Source organism: Vicugna pacos, unplaced genomic scaffold (assembly GCF_048564905.1).
Source record: "Vicugna pacos unplaced genomic scaffold, VicPac4 scaffold_109, whole genome shotgun sequence".
Taxonomy (NCBI): domain Eukaryota; kingdom Metazoa; phylum Chordata; class Mammalia; order Artiodactyla; family Camelidae; genus Vicugna; species Vicugna pacos.
The window spans coordinates 1242405-1258602 of record NW_027328789.1 but is presented as its reverse complement, the minus strand read 5'-3'; the positions used below and the strand labels follow the sequence as shown (position 1 = coordinate 1258602).

General features: G+C 42.5%; 2 protein-coding genes across 3 annotated transcripts in view; both read left to right on the top strand.

The window, feature by feature from the left end:
- The window catches only part of LOC140694895 (trafficking protein particle complex subunit 9-like), a 38961-nt gene extending 25464 nt beyond the window's left edge, over positions 1-13497 (top strand). For both annotated transcript variants that reach the window (XM_072957915.1, XM_072957916.1), the window contains one exon: positions 12971-13497. In XM_072957915.1, the coding sequence (XP_072814016.1) occupies positions 12971-13219 (249 nt within the window). In that variant the 3' untranslated portion in view covers positions 13220-13497. The remainder of the gene's footprint in view (positions 1-12970) is intronic.
- LOC140694894 (trafficking protein particle complex subunit 9-like) overlaps positions 1-16198 on the top strand; it is a 410228-nt gene that overhangs the window by 40157 nt on the left and 353873 nt on the right. The gene's annotated exons all lie outside the window — the stretch shown is intronic.

Here is a 16198-nt window from a genome sequence, read left to right as displayed (position 1 = left end):
ATTGACAAACGGTGACACACATTGCATTTAAGAGCTGGCTGGCTTCAACTTGGGTATTGGACAGGTGGAATTCATAGGCAGTGGTCAGGTGGATGGGACAGAGATGGAGCCCAGGCCTGGGCCCATATTCAGGTTGAAATCGCCATTTACTCACCATAGCGCCTTGGACTTGAATGTAACCTCTCTTAAACTGATGGTGAGTCTGTGAAATGGGCATGATAATATTCGTTACTTCCTGGGCTTGTTGTAAGTTCTGAAGATTATTATAGCACACATGAAGCACTTAACACACTGACACTTAGCAGTGTACACTTTGTTCGACCACCACGCTTGGTGTGTGTCAGAGCCTTAAAGGCAGCATGTGTCTGTTTAGGATGCACTGGTAGCCCCTTGGCTACTTTGTGAATTTGGTGATTTCCTTTAATACTTGTAACTCTGTGTGCCATGGGCAGTTATTTTTATGGACAGATGAGGAATCTCAGGGTAAAAAAGACTGTGTAATTTGCCCAAAGTCAGACCATAATTTTGTGTGCAGGGGCCTCGTTTCAGCATGGGCTCCTGGGCCTTCTGCTCTCTCCGTTCAGCACCAGAGCCAGATGTGGGCTCGGCTGTTTCCCAGCCCAGAATATCCGGCAGGCCACAAGACACACCTGGTCCTGTGCTGCTTGAGCAAAATCTCCGGAGGAGAGGCAGTTACAAAAGGGATAAACATAAAAACAGACGACAGCAAATTGTGATCAGCTCTGAGAAGGAAAGGAACACGTCTGGCCGTGCAGAGCTGGGAGCTTTCCCGTCGGGGCTGCTCTGGGGGCGCTCATCTCAGCTAAACAAGCTGTGCTGCTGCACCAAGGCAGGAAGGCAGGGCGCGTGTGGCCAGGTAGACAGGGCCTCGTTGATCGTACTCATTCCCTATTAAGTGGCAGGTGTCACAGGCACTTAACTAATAAACAGACGTTGGCCAGAATCATCACGCATTTTGCTTGGTAGTTTTATTGGCGCCAACTTTGAGAGGAGGTCATTGAAGCTGGGGAGTTTGCTGCATGCCCGTGATTACCATGGAAATACCCCCACTGGTCTTTCAACCTAGACTGGTGTGGCTGTCATGTCCCAGCCCTGTGAATGGCATCGTGCAGCTTCTCCCAAGTGGCCCAAATGACTGACATTGATATGCTTAATTCGTAGGAAATGGTATGTGGCAATAAGAGAAAAAGGTAGTAAGAAATTGGAAAACTAGAAAATAACCAATTCTTCCCCTGCTGGGGGACCGTACCCTGTGTCTCTCACCCCACTCACTGCCTGTCACCTCCTCCCTGCCGACTCCGTGTTCAGAAGCCACTCTGAGCCTTTGAAGAACATTTTGCCTCATGACACTGTTGACTAGGACCTGCGACCTCTCTGTCCCTGGTTAACTCTCTCTTCAAAGCCATTTAAATTTCTTGCAGGCTCCTCCACTCAAATGTAAGAATAGCCCCTTTAAACTTCTTGATGCAGCTCCTTAATGAAGATCTTGGGAAGGAAACCTAGCCAAAACCTGGGAGGTATTCACAGAGTGAATGTAACCTGAGCATTTTTTGACGTTCAGAATCAGAGCGGTGGGAGACACAGGAAGGCCTTTTTAAGTTAGCAAGTGGAAAGAGAAAGGACTCAGGATGTTTGAGACTGAAACATCTCGGTCCCAGCCAGCAAGGCACCTGCGTTCAGGATGGTGTGTGGGGAGTGCAGAGTTCTCAAAAAGAAAGAAGTGGTGGGATGGCAGGGAGGACATTTAGGTACTTAACTGGGGAAGGAAAAAGTTGGCTGAACAATTCATGGTTGAACAAGAGGATTGTGACATGATGTGCTTGTATTTTGGAGAGAAGGGTTTTGTGGAGCCAGGCCTAAGGAGAAATCTCTCTGACTGGGGAGTCAGCACAACAAAAAAACACAGAGAACCAGGCAGACCCCATGGCCCCTGATGGGGGAGAGGCTGCCCACCAATTGGAGACCTGGAGGCTGCTTCTGTCCCTTAGCTGGGGCCTCAGACCTCACTTCACATCCCAGTCCTGTTGATACAAGAAAAAATATGTGGGGCATGAGAAGGGCTGTGTCCCAGGCTTCCGTTGAGCCCCTGGGATGTGCCCCACCAGATTTTGTTCCTTGGCTTCATGCAGTAAAGAATTCAAGAACAAGCCAGTGTTGAGTAAAGGTAGATTTATTCAGAGAGATACATTGACAGGCATGAGAAACGTCACGAAGTATGGGGGTTTGATGCTCAGATTAAAAGTAGGCACACACTCCACAGTAATAGTGTGGGCCTTCTCCGAAGAGGTAGAGAGAGGGGTTCCTGGGATGTGGCTCTGTGTTGCTCCTTTTCTTGGGCTTCGTGGTTTCATATGCTAATAAGTAGAAGGACCAGCCTTAGGGCAAGGGGCTGGGATTCCAGGGAGTTGGCCATTTTCCACCCTTTGACCTTTTGTGGCTAGCCTTGTGACGGCCATGGTGCCTGGGGCCGTGTTATTCACCATGTTACTATTACAATGGGTGTATAATGAAGCTCAGGATCTACTAGAAGTTAAATCTCTTCATCCTGAGCCTCAAGACCTATTGGGGGTTGAATTCTCCACCATTTTGATGTTAATTGTTGTGGTCTTTCTTGAATGGCTTGCTCTGCCCCCTTCCATCCTGTCTCACTGTGATGACACAGAGAGAGCAAAGGCCGGGCCCTGCGTGTGTTCCTGCATTTAACAGCGGGAGATGTGGGGTGGGCTGAGGATGACTCTGAGTGGTGAGAAATATGTTTCAGATTTTCCCACATGAGACATGGGGACCTGCCAGCAGCCATTGCAGATTTATCTCACGGGCATTATCGCTTGTGTTGTTACGGAAACAACAGGCCAGCCAAGAAATAAGCAGCACTCAGAGGGTGGGAGTACTGAGATTTATTATGCCAGCGGGCTCAGAGGGGCTTCTGTTCCCAAGCCCTGAGCACATCCAAGACGTGCACATGAGGTTTTATAGGGTTAATTACAAGTATGGGGCTTTTAGCCAATAAGGCTCGAACAACAAAAAGCAAGGAATCAGTACACTGAAGCTTATCAATTTGGAACAGATCACGTTACTGACAATTGTTGACCTTGGATTTACGAGTTAGCTTGTTAGCCCAGTAAACTGACACTGAACTTCAGATTTACGAGTTAGCCCAGCAAAACTTAGATCAGTAAACCGACACTTATCACACTTAGATTTGTGACTTAGCTTGTTAGCCCAGCTGGGGTTTTTGTTCACAGTGTCACTCATCTTTTCTATTTTCCTTTTATTTTTAAAGTATTTAATCCAAATTTAATATCAGGATTTTTTTGGAAAGAAATTTCTCTTTTTCTTTTCTTTGGGGCTCTTTTGGGGGGTAGGTAATTAGGTATATTTATCTGTTAGTGGAGGCCCTGGGGCTTGAACCCAGGACCCTGTTCACACTAAGCACATGCTCTACCACCTGCCCCATCATCTTTTTCTTTTTGCTTTAGCTGCCAAGAATCTTACAGCTGAATTTCTAGTCAGCCTTTAACACTTGCACTGACTTCATGGAATCCATTTTTATGAGTTTACCTCCCCCCCTGGTTTCATTTAAGTATTGAATCTCCATTTTCTCTTCACTCTCAGTTTTGCCTTTTTGTTGTTATGGTTGTTAAGCTGTGTTTAAAAAATTGTTTAATTTCTCTTTTAGCAGGAGGCTGAAGTAAATAAATATGTAAACAAACATCACACTTAAATGCTTTTATATATTCTAAGCTGTTTAGTAGTTAATTAAAAACCAAATTGAATATTAAAGGGATAACATTTTTAAATTATTTTTTAATTTTTTGTAAAGACATAGCTGATTTAAAATATATGTTTCAGGTGTACAATAGATGCTCCATTTATAGTTACTGTAAAACATTGTCTGTATTCCCTGTGTTGTAAGATACATCCCTCTAGAGTGTTTACATTACATGTTGCAGTTTGTATAAGAAAGTTGGGTAACGCAGAGTCTGGAACTTGGCTGTGTATGACTCAGGTTCACGCTCACCCTGCCTGTCAGAGCTCAGGCCTTCACTCCTTTCTGCAGGGGAGCGAGTGGAGGCAGATCTCATCAGCGCTGGCACCACACTCTGAGTGGCAGTGACAGCAGTGACTGTGTGTGGACGTGAAAATTGTTGTTCCAAGAGTTTTACATGCTTTTCTGCATTTAATAATTAAAGCCCTCCTGTGAGGAAGGGTTTTAAGTTTTTAATGAATAATACATTTTATTTTGGTATTGATAGACTTCAAAACTCCGGAAAATTTACAGGAGTAGTACAATAAATGCTTAGATACAGTTCACCTTAAAGGGCACTATTTGCCCTTTTGTGACGGGCTTATTTTAGCATAAATTTTCAAAGTTCATTCATATTGTAGCCTGAATCAGTACATTATTCTTTTTGTTTGATAATATCCTTTTCCTTTTTTTTCGTTTTTGGTCTATTTAAAAATATTTTCATTGAAGTCTAGTCAGTTTATAGTGTTGCATCAGTTTCTTGTGTACAGCACAAAACTTCAGTTAAATAGGAGCATACCTGCATTCATTTTCATATTCTTTTTAAACATAAGTTACTATAAGTTATTAAATATATTCTCCTGTGCTATACAGTATATACTTGCTGTTTATTGTATACATACTCAGCATCTGCAAATCTTGAACTCCCAATTTATTCATTCCACACCCTCTCCCCTCTGGTAACCATAGTTTGGTTTCTATGTCTCTGTGTCTGTTTCTGTTCTGTAGATAAGTTTATCTTTTTGTTCCTTTGTTTTTGTTTTTTTTTTGTTTTAGATTCCACATGTGAGCGATCTCATATGGTATTTTTCTTTCTCTTTCTGGCTTATTTCACTTAGAATGTCATTCTCCTGGTCCATTCATATTGCTGCAAATGGCATTATTTTATTATTATTTTATTGCTGAATAGTAGTCTATTGGACATATATACTACAACCTCTTTATCCAGTCGTCTGTCAGTGGACATTTAGGTTGTTTCCATGTCTTGATATTGTAAATAATGCTGCTGTGAACATTGGGGAGAAACTGTCGTTTTGAATTACGTTTCCTTTCGGATATATGCCCTGGAGTGGGATTGCTGTGTCATCTGGGCCCCCAAGGTTTTGTCTTTTGAGGAACCTCTATACAGTTTTCCACAATGGCTCCACCAAACTGCATTCCCACCACAGTGTAGGAGTGTTCCCAATTCTCCACAGCCTCTCCAGCATTTAGTGTCTATGAACTTCTGAATGATGGCTATTCTGACTGGTGAAAGGTGATACTTGTTTGCAGTTTTGATTTGCATTTCTCTGATAATGATATTGAGCATTTTTTCATGTGCCTATTGGCCATTTGTATGTCTTCATTGGAGAAATGTTTCTTTAGGTCTTCTGCCCATTTTTGGATTGAATTGTTTGTTTTTCTTTTTTATCAAGTGTAAAAGCTGTTTACATATTCTGGGAATTAAGCCCTTGTCACTTTCATTTAATGCAACTATTTTCTCCCACTCCATACGTTGTCTTTTTGCTTTAATTTTTGTTTTCTTTTCTGTGCAAAAGCTTGTAAGTTTAATTAGAACCCACTTGTATATTTTTGCTTGTATTTCTATTGCTATAGTAGACTGCTCTTGGAAAATATTGTTCAGATATATGTCAGATGTTTTGCCTATGTCTTCTTCTAAGAGGTTTATAGTGTCTTGTCTACAATTTTTAGTCTTTAAGCCATTTTGAATTCATTTTTTTGTATGTTGTGAGGGGGTAGTCTAACTTCATTGATTTACATGCAGCTGTGCAGTTTTCCCTGCACCATTTGCTGAAGAGGCTGTCTTTGCTCAATTGTATGTTCTCACCTCCTTTGTCAAAGATTCAATTACCAAAAGTTTGTGGGACTGTTCTTGGTAATTTTGTTTATCCATTCATTGATGGATGGATATTTTTAGTGACTTTTAGCTACTCTGAATGATACTGCTATGAATATTGATGTGCAAGTTTTTGTGAGAATACATTTCCATTCTGTTGGCTGTACAGTTGGCCCACCATATCTGTAGTTTCCACTTCATGGATCCAGATGGCTGATTGCAAAGGGACTTGATCATCCTTGGATTATGGTATCCAGGGTGGGGGTTCCTGAAACCAACCCCCCGAGGACACTGAAGGATGACTCTACATGTAGGAGTGGAATTGCTCAGCCACATAACTCTAACCTTTTGAGGAAACATCGGGCTCTTCCAAAGAAGCTGCACCATTGCCCCTTTCCAACGGCTGCATATTGAGGGTATCCATTTCTCTGCCTCCTGATTGACACTTGTTATTGTCCATGTTTTGATTATAACCATCCTAGTGAGTTTAAAATGAGATCTCATTTTGATTTTGATTTCGCTAGTGATGCTGACCATCTTTTCAGATGCTTATTGGCCAATTGTGTATCTATTTAAATCCTTGGCAAATTAAAAAATTGGGTCGAATTTCTTTGTATTGTTCAGTTGTAAGCATTTGTTTTATATCCTGGATACTAGTCTCTTATTAGATATATGCTTTGCAAGATTTTTCTCCTATTCTGCAGATTGTCATTTCACTTTAATTTTTTTAAACATTAAAACAATTTCTTTATAGGGGAGGTAATTAGATTTATTCATTTTGTTTTTCTTCCTTAGCACGCACTCTATCATTTGAGCTACCCCTTTCCCCTTTCATTTCACACTCTTGATGTTGTCCTTTGTAACAAATGATTTTAATTTGATGAAGTCCATTTTATCTATTTTGTTTTATCACTTGTGCTCTTGGTATTGTATCTAGGAAGCCATAGCCTATCCTATGACCACAAAGATTCATACTATGTCTTCTTTAAGAAAGTTCATATATTTAGTTTTTACGTTTCTGTCTGTGATCCATTTTGAATTAATATTTGTTATATAAAATACGGGGTCCAGATTCCAGATTCATTCTTTTGCCTTCAGATACCCAGGTGTCTCTGCTCCATTTGTTGGATAGACTATACTTTCAATGGAGTGTTGTTGGCACATTTCTGGAAAACTGACTGTAAATGTAAGTTTCCCCCCAGGATTTTTTATTGTGTCTCATAGATTTCTGCATCCAAACTTATGACAGAAGCATAATGACTTGAGTGCTATAGATTTGCTGTAACCTTTGAGTGAGTCCTCCAAATTTGCTCTTCTTTTTCAAGATTGTTTTGGCTGACCTGGGTCCCTTGCTTTCAATATGAATTTTGGGATCAGTTTTTCAATTTTTGCAAAGAAGTCAGCTGGAATTTTGATAGGGATTCCATTAAATATGTAGATTACTTTGGGAAGTCTTAACATTTTTAACAATATTTTCTACCATTGCATGATCATGGGATGCCTTCCATATATGAAGATATTTTAAAATTTTTTTGGTGATACTTCAAAATATTCAATGTACAAATCTTGTAAACTTTTGTTAAATGTATCTCTCATTTTATTTTTTATGCAGTTGTAAATGGAACGGCTTAGCTTCATAAGGGTGGGACTATATATATCAATTTATTTATTTCTAGGATTCCTACATAGCAAATACACTAGGTTTATATTTGCTACATTGATCTATCCACAATTCTTCCCACCCCCGTGTCATAAGAAACCAAGACCCAGCTTAAGCCATCTGAACACCTATGTGGAAGTGAGAAATGAGACCTTTGGGTGGGGTTTGTGTAGATGATACTGAGATCTTATTCAGGATGGCTTCATCTTAATTTCTTTTAAACAATCCTTTCAGAGTACATAGTCAGATACATTAGGAAAATGCTGTTTTGATGTGCGGAGGAGCTAAGACTATAATTTTCAAGTAATTTCTAGTGAGAGTGTTGTACTTGAAACATAATTTGCATCAATCTTTGAAGATTTATGTTTCAGGAGCTTTGAGTAAATAATACCTGTCTTTATTCAATAACTACAACTAAATGCTCAAGCAACATGTAAGAGTTTGAGCAAACTGCTCCCGCCCCGTAGTGCTGGTTGGTTGCAGCTGTAACTGGAGTCAGCGCTTACCTCGCCCAGTACACTTGTGCTGATCTGCTCAAAACAGTTCGTCCAACAGTTTGTCGGTAGTCTTTTAGACAAAGCCATAAAGCATTGATTTAAGGTTGCTGGAATGTAATCTATTCTTATTAATATTAAGTAAGCACATATTGAGTACTTACTGTATGTTGGGAATTGTCCCTCAGCCTCACATGAATATTACTTCTAATAAAACCTCTCATATTTCCCTGTTATTTGCACTTTACAGATAAGGAGACTGAGGATTAGGTCTTCTCTCTTTTGGGGGGAGCTCATTATCAATGATGGGAAGTTGTAAGGAAAAAGATATTGATTCATCCAGAGAAAATATTTTTCTGAGATTCAGTATTGAAGAAGGTAACCACTGAAGAGGGTGATCATTGTTTGAGTGAGACGAGCCCCGGGTTGTACGGAGTCAGCATCCCTGTCCTGGACGCTGCACGTGTAGAGCTGCGTGGTGGGTGAGGCGGCGCGGCCGCGCAGGGAAAGCGGATGCCGGGCCGTTGGGCTGTGCTCAGGCCCGGTGGGGCTTTCTCCTAAGAGCAGTGGACCGTCATTGACAGATTTTAAGTAGGCTAGTGCGATGCTCTCGTAGATCACTTTTGTCTTGTAGAATGCTTAGAAACATTTAGAAGGCTCGGCAGGAGGTGATGTGATGAGTCAGAGTAGGGTGGCTGCGAGGTGTAGCAGTGTTCAATTTTCAAGTGATTTTCAGTCCCAGGTTTGTGGCTCAGTAGCCGTGTCACTTTGGATGACACACCCAAGGAAGTGAAACAATTTATCTAATCAATAGAAGCAGTGATGTACCGAACTCCCAGGACTGCTGTGTAGATCCAGTGAGATAACGTGTGCACAGTGTGCAGCATGGTCCCCAGCACAGAGTCAGTGCTGAGGGAGTGCCAGTGAGTACCTGGTAGGACAGGTGTGGGTGGTGGATCTCGTTGACTGAGGAAATTTGCCCCTGAAGGAGGGGTCTTGTCACATCTGTGAGTGATTGGCCTGAGCTGGGAGAGGCAGGGAGACCTTGCCCCCGACCAAGGGCCCTGGGCAGGATGGCTATGGGAGGAACACCGTGAAGTTAGCTCTTTGCAGGTGGAGTTGGAGGTGCCCTTGAGACATCTAAGTGCAGTTTCACAATCACAGAAGTGGTCTGGTCCCGGGCTGTGCATTTTCCTGCTGAGATATTGATCTCTGAACGTGAAGACATACTTTACAGGACAAGTGAATAGTAGTATCATCTCTCATCAAAGCTCACATCTCTTTATTCATCACTCACTTTGCTAATTGGGTACTTACAGAACACACTTCACTGTCCTCCCCTGGGCTCAGGCTCCACAGAAAAGAGCTGGTGAGTCTCCCTCTTTTCCAGAAGAAGACACACTTAGCTGGTAGACATCTATACCTCGCCAGACTTAGAATTTTAGGTTGTTGATTTAATTCTATTTTCTGTTGGTCATCTCCTGACAGGAGAGACGTTTTACCTCATGGTCAGGTTTCAATTAGCTGTTACTGAGAATTGCTGGTCTGATCCATAGTGTATTTATTCTATTAACTTTGTAGAGTACTTATCATTTTTCTGTCTTTGCTCTTTAATTTTGTTTGCCCCTTCAATTTTCTATCTTATTTGGGACCTTATTTTATTTTTTAATTAAAAAATGTCTATTAGCAGTTAACAAAACAAAAGCAAAGAAAAAATGCACATGATAGCTAAATTTAGAAAATATCTTGTGTGTTTTCTGTCTCAGCAATGGAGGGTTCTAGAAACTCGTGAAAAGCTTCATTACATAAGTTCCTTTAAATTCTGATTAAGAAATAAAACCTTCCTTCCTCATCTTTCAAGCTGCACAGCTAATTGTCAAGAAAGTGAGGGGAAATTCTCAGAAGCCAAGACAAACCAGAAAGCAGGGATTCTGGGAGATACGTGAGCCTTAGAAGCCCTGGGGTGCCGGTTGGCTCCTGAACTGAGTTTCAGTTGCCCTGGCAGGAGGGCAGGAGGTGAGCCTGTGGCCTCTCACACTGGGAGTTGGATGGCTGTTCTTATATAAGGCCAAACACATCCTGAGAATCCTGCTTTATAAAAGGTTGAATTAGAAAGAAAAGAATAAAAGCATTCCTCAAGGCAAGGAAGTAAGGAAAGTAAAATTTTTTGGAAGCGGGAAAAATAACATATCCAAAATAAGGATTTAGTTTAAAGCTGTTCTGGCATGAGAGTGACCACAAACCCATGGCAGAAAATCACAGCTCCTCCCGGAAAGAGAAGGTGTGTTTTGAATGAATCAGTGGACAGCCATTCTGAAAAAGGCCTCCAGAGTCTTCTGGATCAAGATACTGGACTCAAACACCTCCCTTCCATGGTCTCATTTAAATAACCAGAAAGGTTTTAAAGGAAAGAAGCCATAATCATAGTTCTATTTATTGACATTACTTTATGCTAGGAATTCAAAGGTGACTATGGAGTTGTCTCCTCTTTTATGGACCTTACTTTCTATTTGACATAGTTGGGGAACTTGGTGGAGGGTGGTGTTAGTATGTTGCAATTAACCAGGAGAGGAGTTTAAGAAAGCAGTGAAGGGTTGGTGACATTTTTCGCTGAGGACAGTCCTGTTCAGTTGGCTTGTAATTACAGGCTCGTTGAGTTGTCACTGGAGGGAATTAATCTTAAGGAATTTGGACTTAGCTCAGGCCTCTTCAGAATGGACAAGTGAACCTGGAGAAAGACAGTCAAATCTGTGCAGACATTGAAGTTCACTTCAACATGTGGTATCCATGAGCCAAAGATAGGACTAGTAGGCAGCACTTCTTGAGGACAGAGGAGTGGTTTTTAAGGTTCTTCAAGAATGAATCCCAAGGTACCGGGATGGCCAGTTGTCAAACTGTGACTTTGCTCTTTGGACGGTGTATCCACCAAGGGTATTGGCCGTTTATAAGTTTCCATTTCTCCTTAATACATGTCAGGTTATGAGGACGTGGGCATAAACGTTTCACACCTTGTCAAGGTGACTTTGGGTACCTGCCTAGAATCATGGGCACAGTTGCGGCTGCGTCATACATCTTGCCGCACATCCCGCTCCCCGGCTCCGTGATCACGGCAGAGTGGTTCCTTATTGAGCTGTCCATCTCCTCTGTGACATCGTAACCAAACAAAAGATTGGAGAGTATTAGCTTGGCTTTTTTCTTTTCTAAAATTCCCTTCAAATTATGATGACTGATAGTGGACCCAGTTACGTTTGCAGATGATTTACAAGTAGGGCTGTCAGTACAAACCTTGTAATCCCCGCTGTGTGATCTAGAGAAGAAAGTTACACTCTTTCCAAATTGTTTTGATGCACTTATGTGGGAAAATGATGTATGTTTGAATATGTATTTCCTCTCTTACTCATCATGGCTAGAGATGAATATTTGTAGACATGGAATGAGTACTCTGTATTTGAACTGTATGGTCCCCTAAATTCTCCCCAGCTTTTTAAAGTCATCACTGGAGTGCTACCTCCAGAGTGCCGCAAAGCATCCAACACTGCCTGCTCTTCGGACACTGTAAGTTTCCAAGTTGGAGAAGGCTGCTGGCTGGTGAGGCAATCTCTCGCACATCTCTGGTTGGGTGATGTGAGCTGAGAACACAAGAATTGGCAGACAGTAACTAACCACGATCACGTCCATTTCTGGAACACTCATGGAGGATTTTACACCTATGCTAGTGGAATACGTTATTTCATTTAGTTTTCCCAAAAATCATAATTAGATTTTATCACCTGTATTAAAAAGGAAACTGTCAAAGCGAGTGACGTGCAGACTTTGGACTGGAACACGGGTCTTTCTGATCCCTGTCTCTGTTCCCTCCCCGGCCTATCCTTGCAAATGACCAGGAGACTCTTCCTCTGTCTTGAGTTTCCCTCTGATGTTACCGCTCTCTTTGTTTCTAAGAGAGGAAAACAAGTCTAAACTTACTTTCCAGTTGGAAATGGAATGGAGAGTTAACGTTGGAAGCCGGGAGAATCTGTCCTGTGATGAAGTGGTCTCCGAGCCACTTCCACTGGGATGTCACATCACTGTCTGGGCCCCTTGCTCAGCCTGTGCACAGGTGACAGCGCAGTTGTGCCGAGCAGTCCTCCCAGACAGGGCAGTGGGTTGGAAATGAGTTTGGGGATTTGGTTTCATTACACAAGTTCCTGAGGGCCTTGACCTGGCACTTCGAGTGGGAGCATTCCCTGTCCCACAGACTGTGCTCTGGGCCCGTGCAGACCTGACGTGGCCTCAGCCTGAGTCTCAGGGCCCGTGGTGATGAGGAGCATTTTAGCCCAGGGTCTGCCGGAGGCTCTGAGACTACTGGGCTGTGGGACTTTGTCCAGGATGATAATAATTCCTCCCTGAGTTTCAGATTTCCTTGCCTGTGAGCCGGGGTAGTAGTTGTTTCTGAGATGATTGTAATGATTCAGTAATGGGCGCAGCGTGTGCTGACAGGTAGCTGGGTGCTTTAGGAGCAGAAGTCGCAATCACTCTGTCAGCCTCTCCCTGTGCGCTCTGTGCTTTGAGAAGTTGTGTGTTTGGTGAAAGTCCCGCCCAGACCCTAGGGTCTAGATGAACTGTTGTTCCTTTACTTTCCCTTCCTTTTCCTCTTTCCCTTCTCTGTGTCCCATGTTTAGGTAGCAGATTCCTCTATTTCAGGGAATACGGGCTTTTCTAGTAAAGGGACAGGTGGAATGCGGAGAGGTGGGGCCCAGAGGGGGTCTGGAGTGTCTGCACAGTGCTGCTTCCCTGCGTTTCTGCATCCGGTCCCATCAGTGCACTAAGTCAGCCTTCCTCTTCCTTCCTGTGTCATCGGGTCTCTGTTTTAAGGGAAAACCATTTTTATGGGTCTTTTTTCACTTACGTGTTTCATTCAGATGCTTGTTGCTTTTCTCCCTGTGCTTCAGCGTTCCGAGGAGAAAATTCAGCCGTGCAGCATCCTCTCCGAGCTCTACGAGTTGATCGGCTTCCACTGCAAGTCCACCTTCTTCAAGCGGGTGGCCCCCGTGCGGCACGCGGCCCCCGGCATCCCGGAGCCTGGCGGGAAGGCCTGCTCCCGACTCCTCCTGCAGACGCTTCCTGGCTACAGTCTGTCACTGGACTTGCAGGACTTCAGCAAATGTGTTGGAACTAAAACATTGCTTCAGCCCCATTAACCATGCCTGGTTTGGGCCCTGCTGTCCTGCCTCATCAGGGTGAATCTTGATTCATTTAGAACAGGGCTCAGCAGACTTTTCCTTTCAAGGGCTTGGGGGTAAATATTTCAGGGTCTGAAAACCTCCTGATCTCTGGTGCAGCTGCTCAGCTCTACTGTTTAGATGCCAGAACAGCCAGATAGTCCACACACCCATAGAGCTTTATTAACAGCGGTGGCTGGGGCTGGATTGGGTGTATGAACTGCAGTTTGCCCCCACAGCCTCCTCAATATTGACACCTGCACAAGAGTGTACATTTGTGACAATGGGTGAACCTACACTGACATGTCATCATCACCCATAGCCCATAGTTGACACTAGGATTTACACATTGTGTTGTGCACTCTGTGGGTTTGGACAGATGTACAATGACATGAATCCACCATCACAGCATCATACAGAGTCGTGTGTCTTAGTGACCTTAAAATGCTCCGTGCTGCACCTCATTCATTGCTCTTTCCCCTCTAGCCTCTGGCAGCCACTGATCTTTCAGTCTCTGTGTTTTTCCCTTTCCCAGAACACCATACAGTTGGAATCAGACAGTTGCTGAAACTTCCCAGATTGGCTTCTTTCACTTGGTAATATGCATTTAAGGTTCCTCCATGTCTTTCCATTCCTTGATAACTCATTTCATTTTAGCACCAAATAATAGTCCATTTTCTGGCGGGACCACAGTTTATTTATCCATTCACCTACTGAAGAAGAGCTTAGTTGCTTCTGAATCCTGTTGAGTATGAATAAAGCTGCTATTAACATCTGTATGCAGATTTGTGTGTGAACATAAGTTTCCATTTCATCGAGTAAACACCAAGGAGCACAGTTGCCGGATCATATGTTAGAATTACGTCTAGCTCTGTAAAAAATTGCCAGACCGTCTTCCAAAGTACCTGGGCCATTTTTCATTCCCACCAACAATGCATTATAATTTCTGGTGCTCCACATCCTCACCAGCATTCGGTGCTGTCAGTGTTCTGCATTTTGGCAGTTCTGACAGGTGTGCAGTGGTATCTCGCTGTTTCAGTCTGCATCCCCTTGATGACAGGTGCTGTGGAGCATCTTTCCAAAGGCTTCTTTGGCATCCAGATTTCTTCTTTGATGAGGTGTGTGTTCAGGCATTTTGCTCATTTTTTAATCAGGTTATTCATCCTTCTTGTTGAGTGTAAAGAAATTTTGTTATATTCTGGATTTCAGCCCTTTATCAGTGTGTCCCTGCCCTTCACCTTCAGTGCCAGAGTTGTCCTTTGGGTCTCAGTGGAGTGTCAGATCTTCAAAGAGATTCCCTGTCTTCCCTCAGCCTAAATACTGTCCTTGTATTTTTCACTTTCAGTGACTCATTTTGTTCTTTTTAAATAGCATTTCCCATAATTTGTAAGTATATTAAAGACAAAAGGGCAATGATTGAACACCGCCTGCCCCACCAGGCTGTGTGCCCTGTGAGAGCAGAGGCCCTGTCCCCACTCAACGTTTCCCATGACAGCACATGGCACATGTCCATGTAAAAGTGTGTAACGTGGTGCCAAACCTGATGAGCAGCTATGACGACATGTGTTGTCTACCATTTATTGAGTAGACTTTGTTTCTGATCTTAATTATTAAATCATATGAATGAAACTTGGTTGTTTTGAAAAATAAAACAACAAAGCACACCTCAATGTGATTGGTAATTTCTACTTAGATTTCTGACCCAGGAGGGGATGTTCACCATCATTTTGTGGAGGAGGTTGGGAAGGTAAAGTAAGAGAGTGAGATCAAATAAAGTAAAAATGATAACAGTCAGTTGGCTTTATTTTCACTGAAATAAAAGTTATTTTAAACCCTATCTCAGCTGTTGTCCTGTTGTTTTAAACATTTCTCATAGAATTAAATGGAAGCCCACTAAACCCTGAAAGGGAAACTGTGTGCTCAGGTCCTGAAAATTGTTTATGTCTATTTCTTGAGATACAAATTTCCCTGCTGGATAAAGAAATACGAGGCGGGAACACAACAGTGCACTGCATGTGTCTGCCGGCTTCACGGGCTGCTCAGTGTCAATTTCATTTCTTGGGTTGCAGTTTAGGACGGATTTCCATGAGAAATATTGCTCAGAATTTTCCTGAATGAAGGATTGAATTTTCCACAGGAAATATTATGAAACAGAGTGACAAGGCACAAGGGTTTCCCATAAAGGAATAGTTGATATAATAAACTCTCACTATGGTGAATATTTTTAATAAAAGCAAGTTGAAAATTTTATCACTAGGTCAAATGGCACAAATCCGTCTGAAGAAAAAAGATTCAAATTTTATAGAAGAAGTGGTTTGAATCAAGTAGAAATTATGATTTCTACACTATTTGTTGTAAGAAATTATACTCAGTCTTATCATAATTGCCGGTGGTAGGAAGTGGATCATTATTTATTTATTAAAAAAAATTCACAAGGTGCTATTTGCCCCATTCTTGATGCGGCCTTCCTGTGGTTAGTTAAGATGGGACATTTAGGAAACTTAGCTAGGTCTTCCGGACATTGATTTCAGACACTTTATATTAACTACAATCTCTTCTTTTGTGTCGGCATATGGTCCATACATAAATATGGGGAGGAACGACCTCCAACTCGGATTTACAGTGCAAACCGAAGGAAATTCAAACCGGCACTAGGAAATAAACTGAGAAACCACAGTAAGGGTTTCTCCTGCAACCCGTTCCCTTTGTGCTGGATGAACGAACGTCTCTCCACATGCTCAGTTCTGAGAGATAAGTGTGTGTGAAAGCCGTCCTTCACCTAGCTTGAAGGGAACACAAAGTTTCTTCTCAGTTGCAAACTCCACTCCATACATATATATGGGGAGTTACAAGCTCCAACTCGGTTTTACAGTGAAAACGGCAGGCACTTAAAACCGGCACTAGGAAACAGACTGAGAAACCAGAGTAAGGGTTTCTCCTGCAACCCGTTCCCTTTGT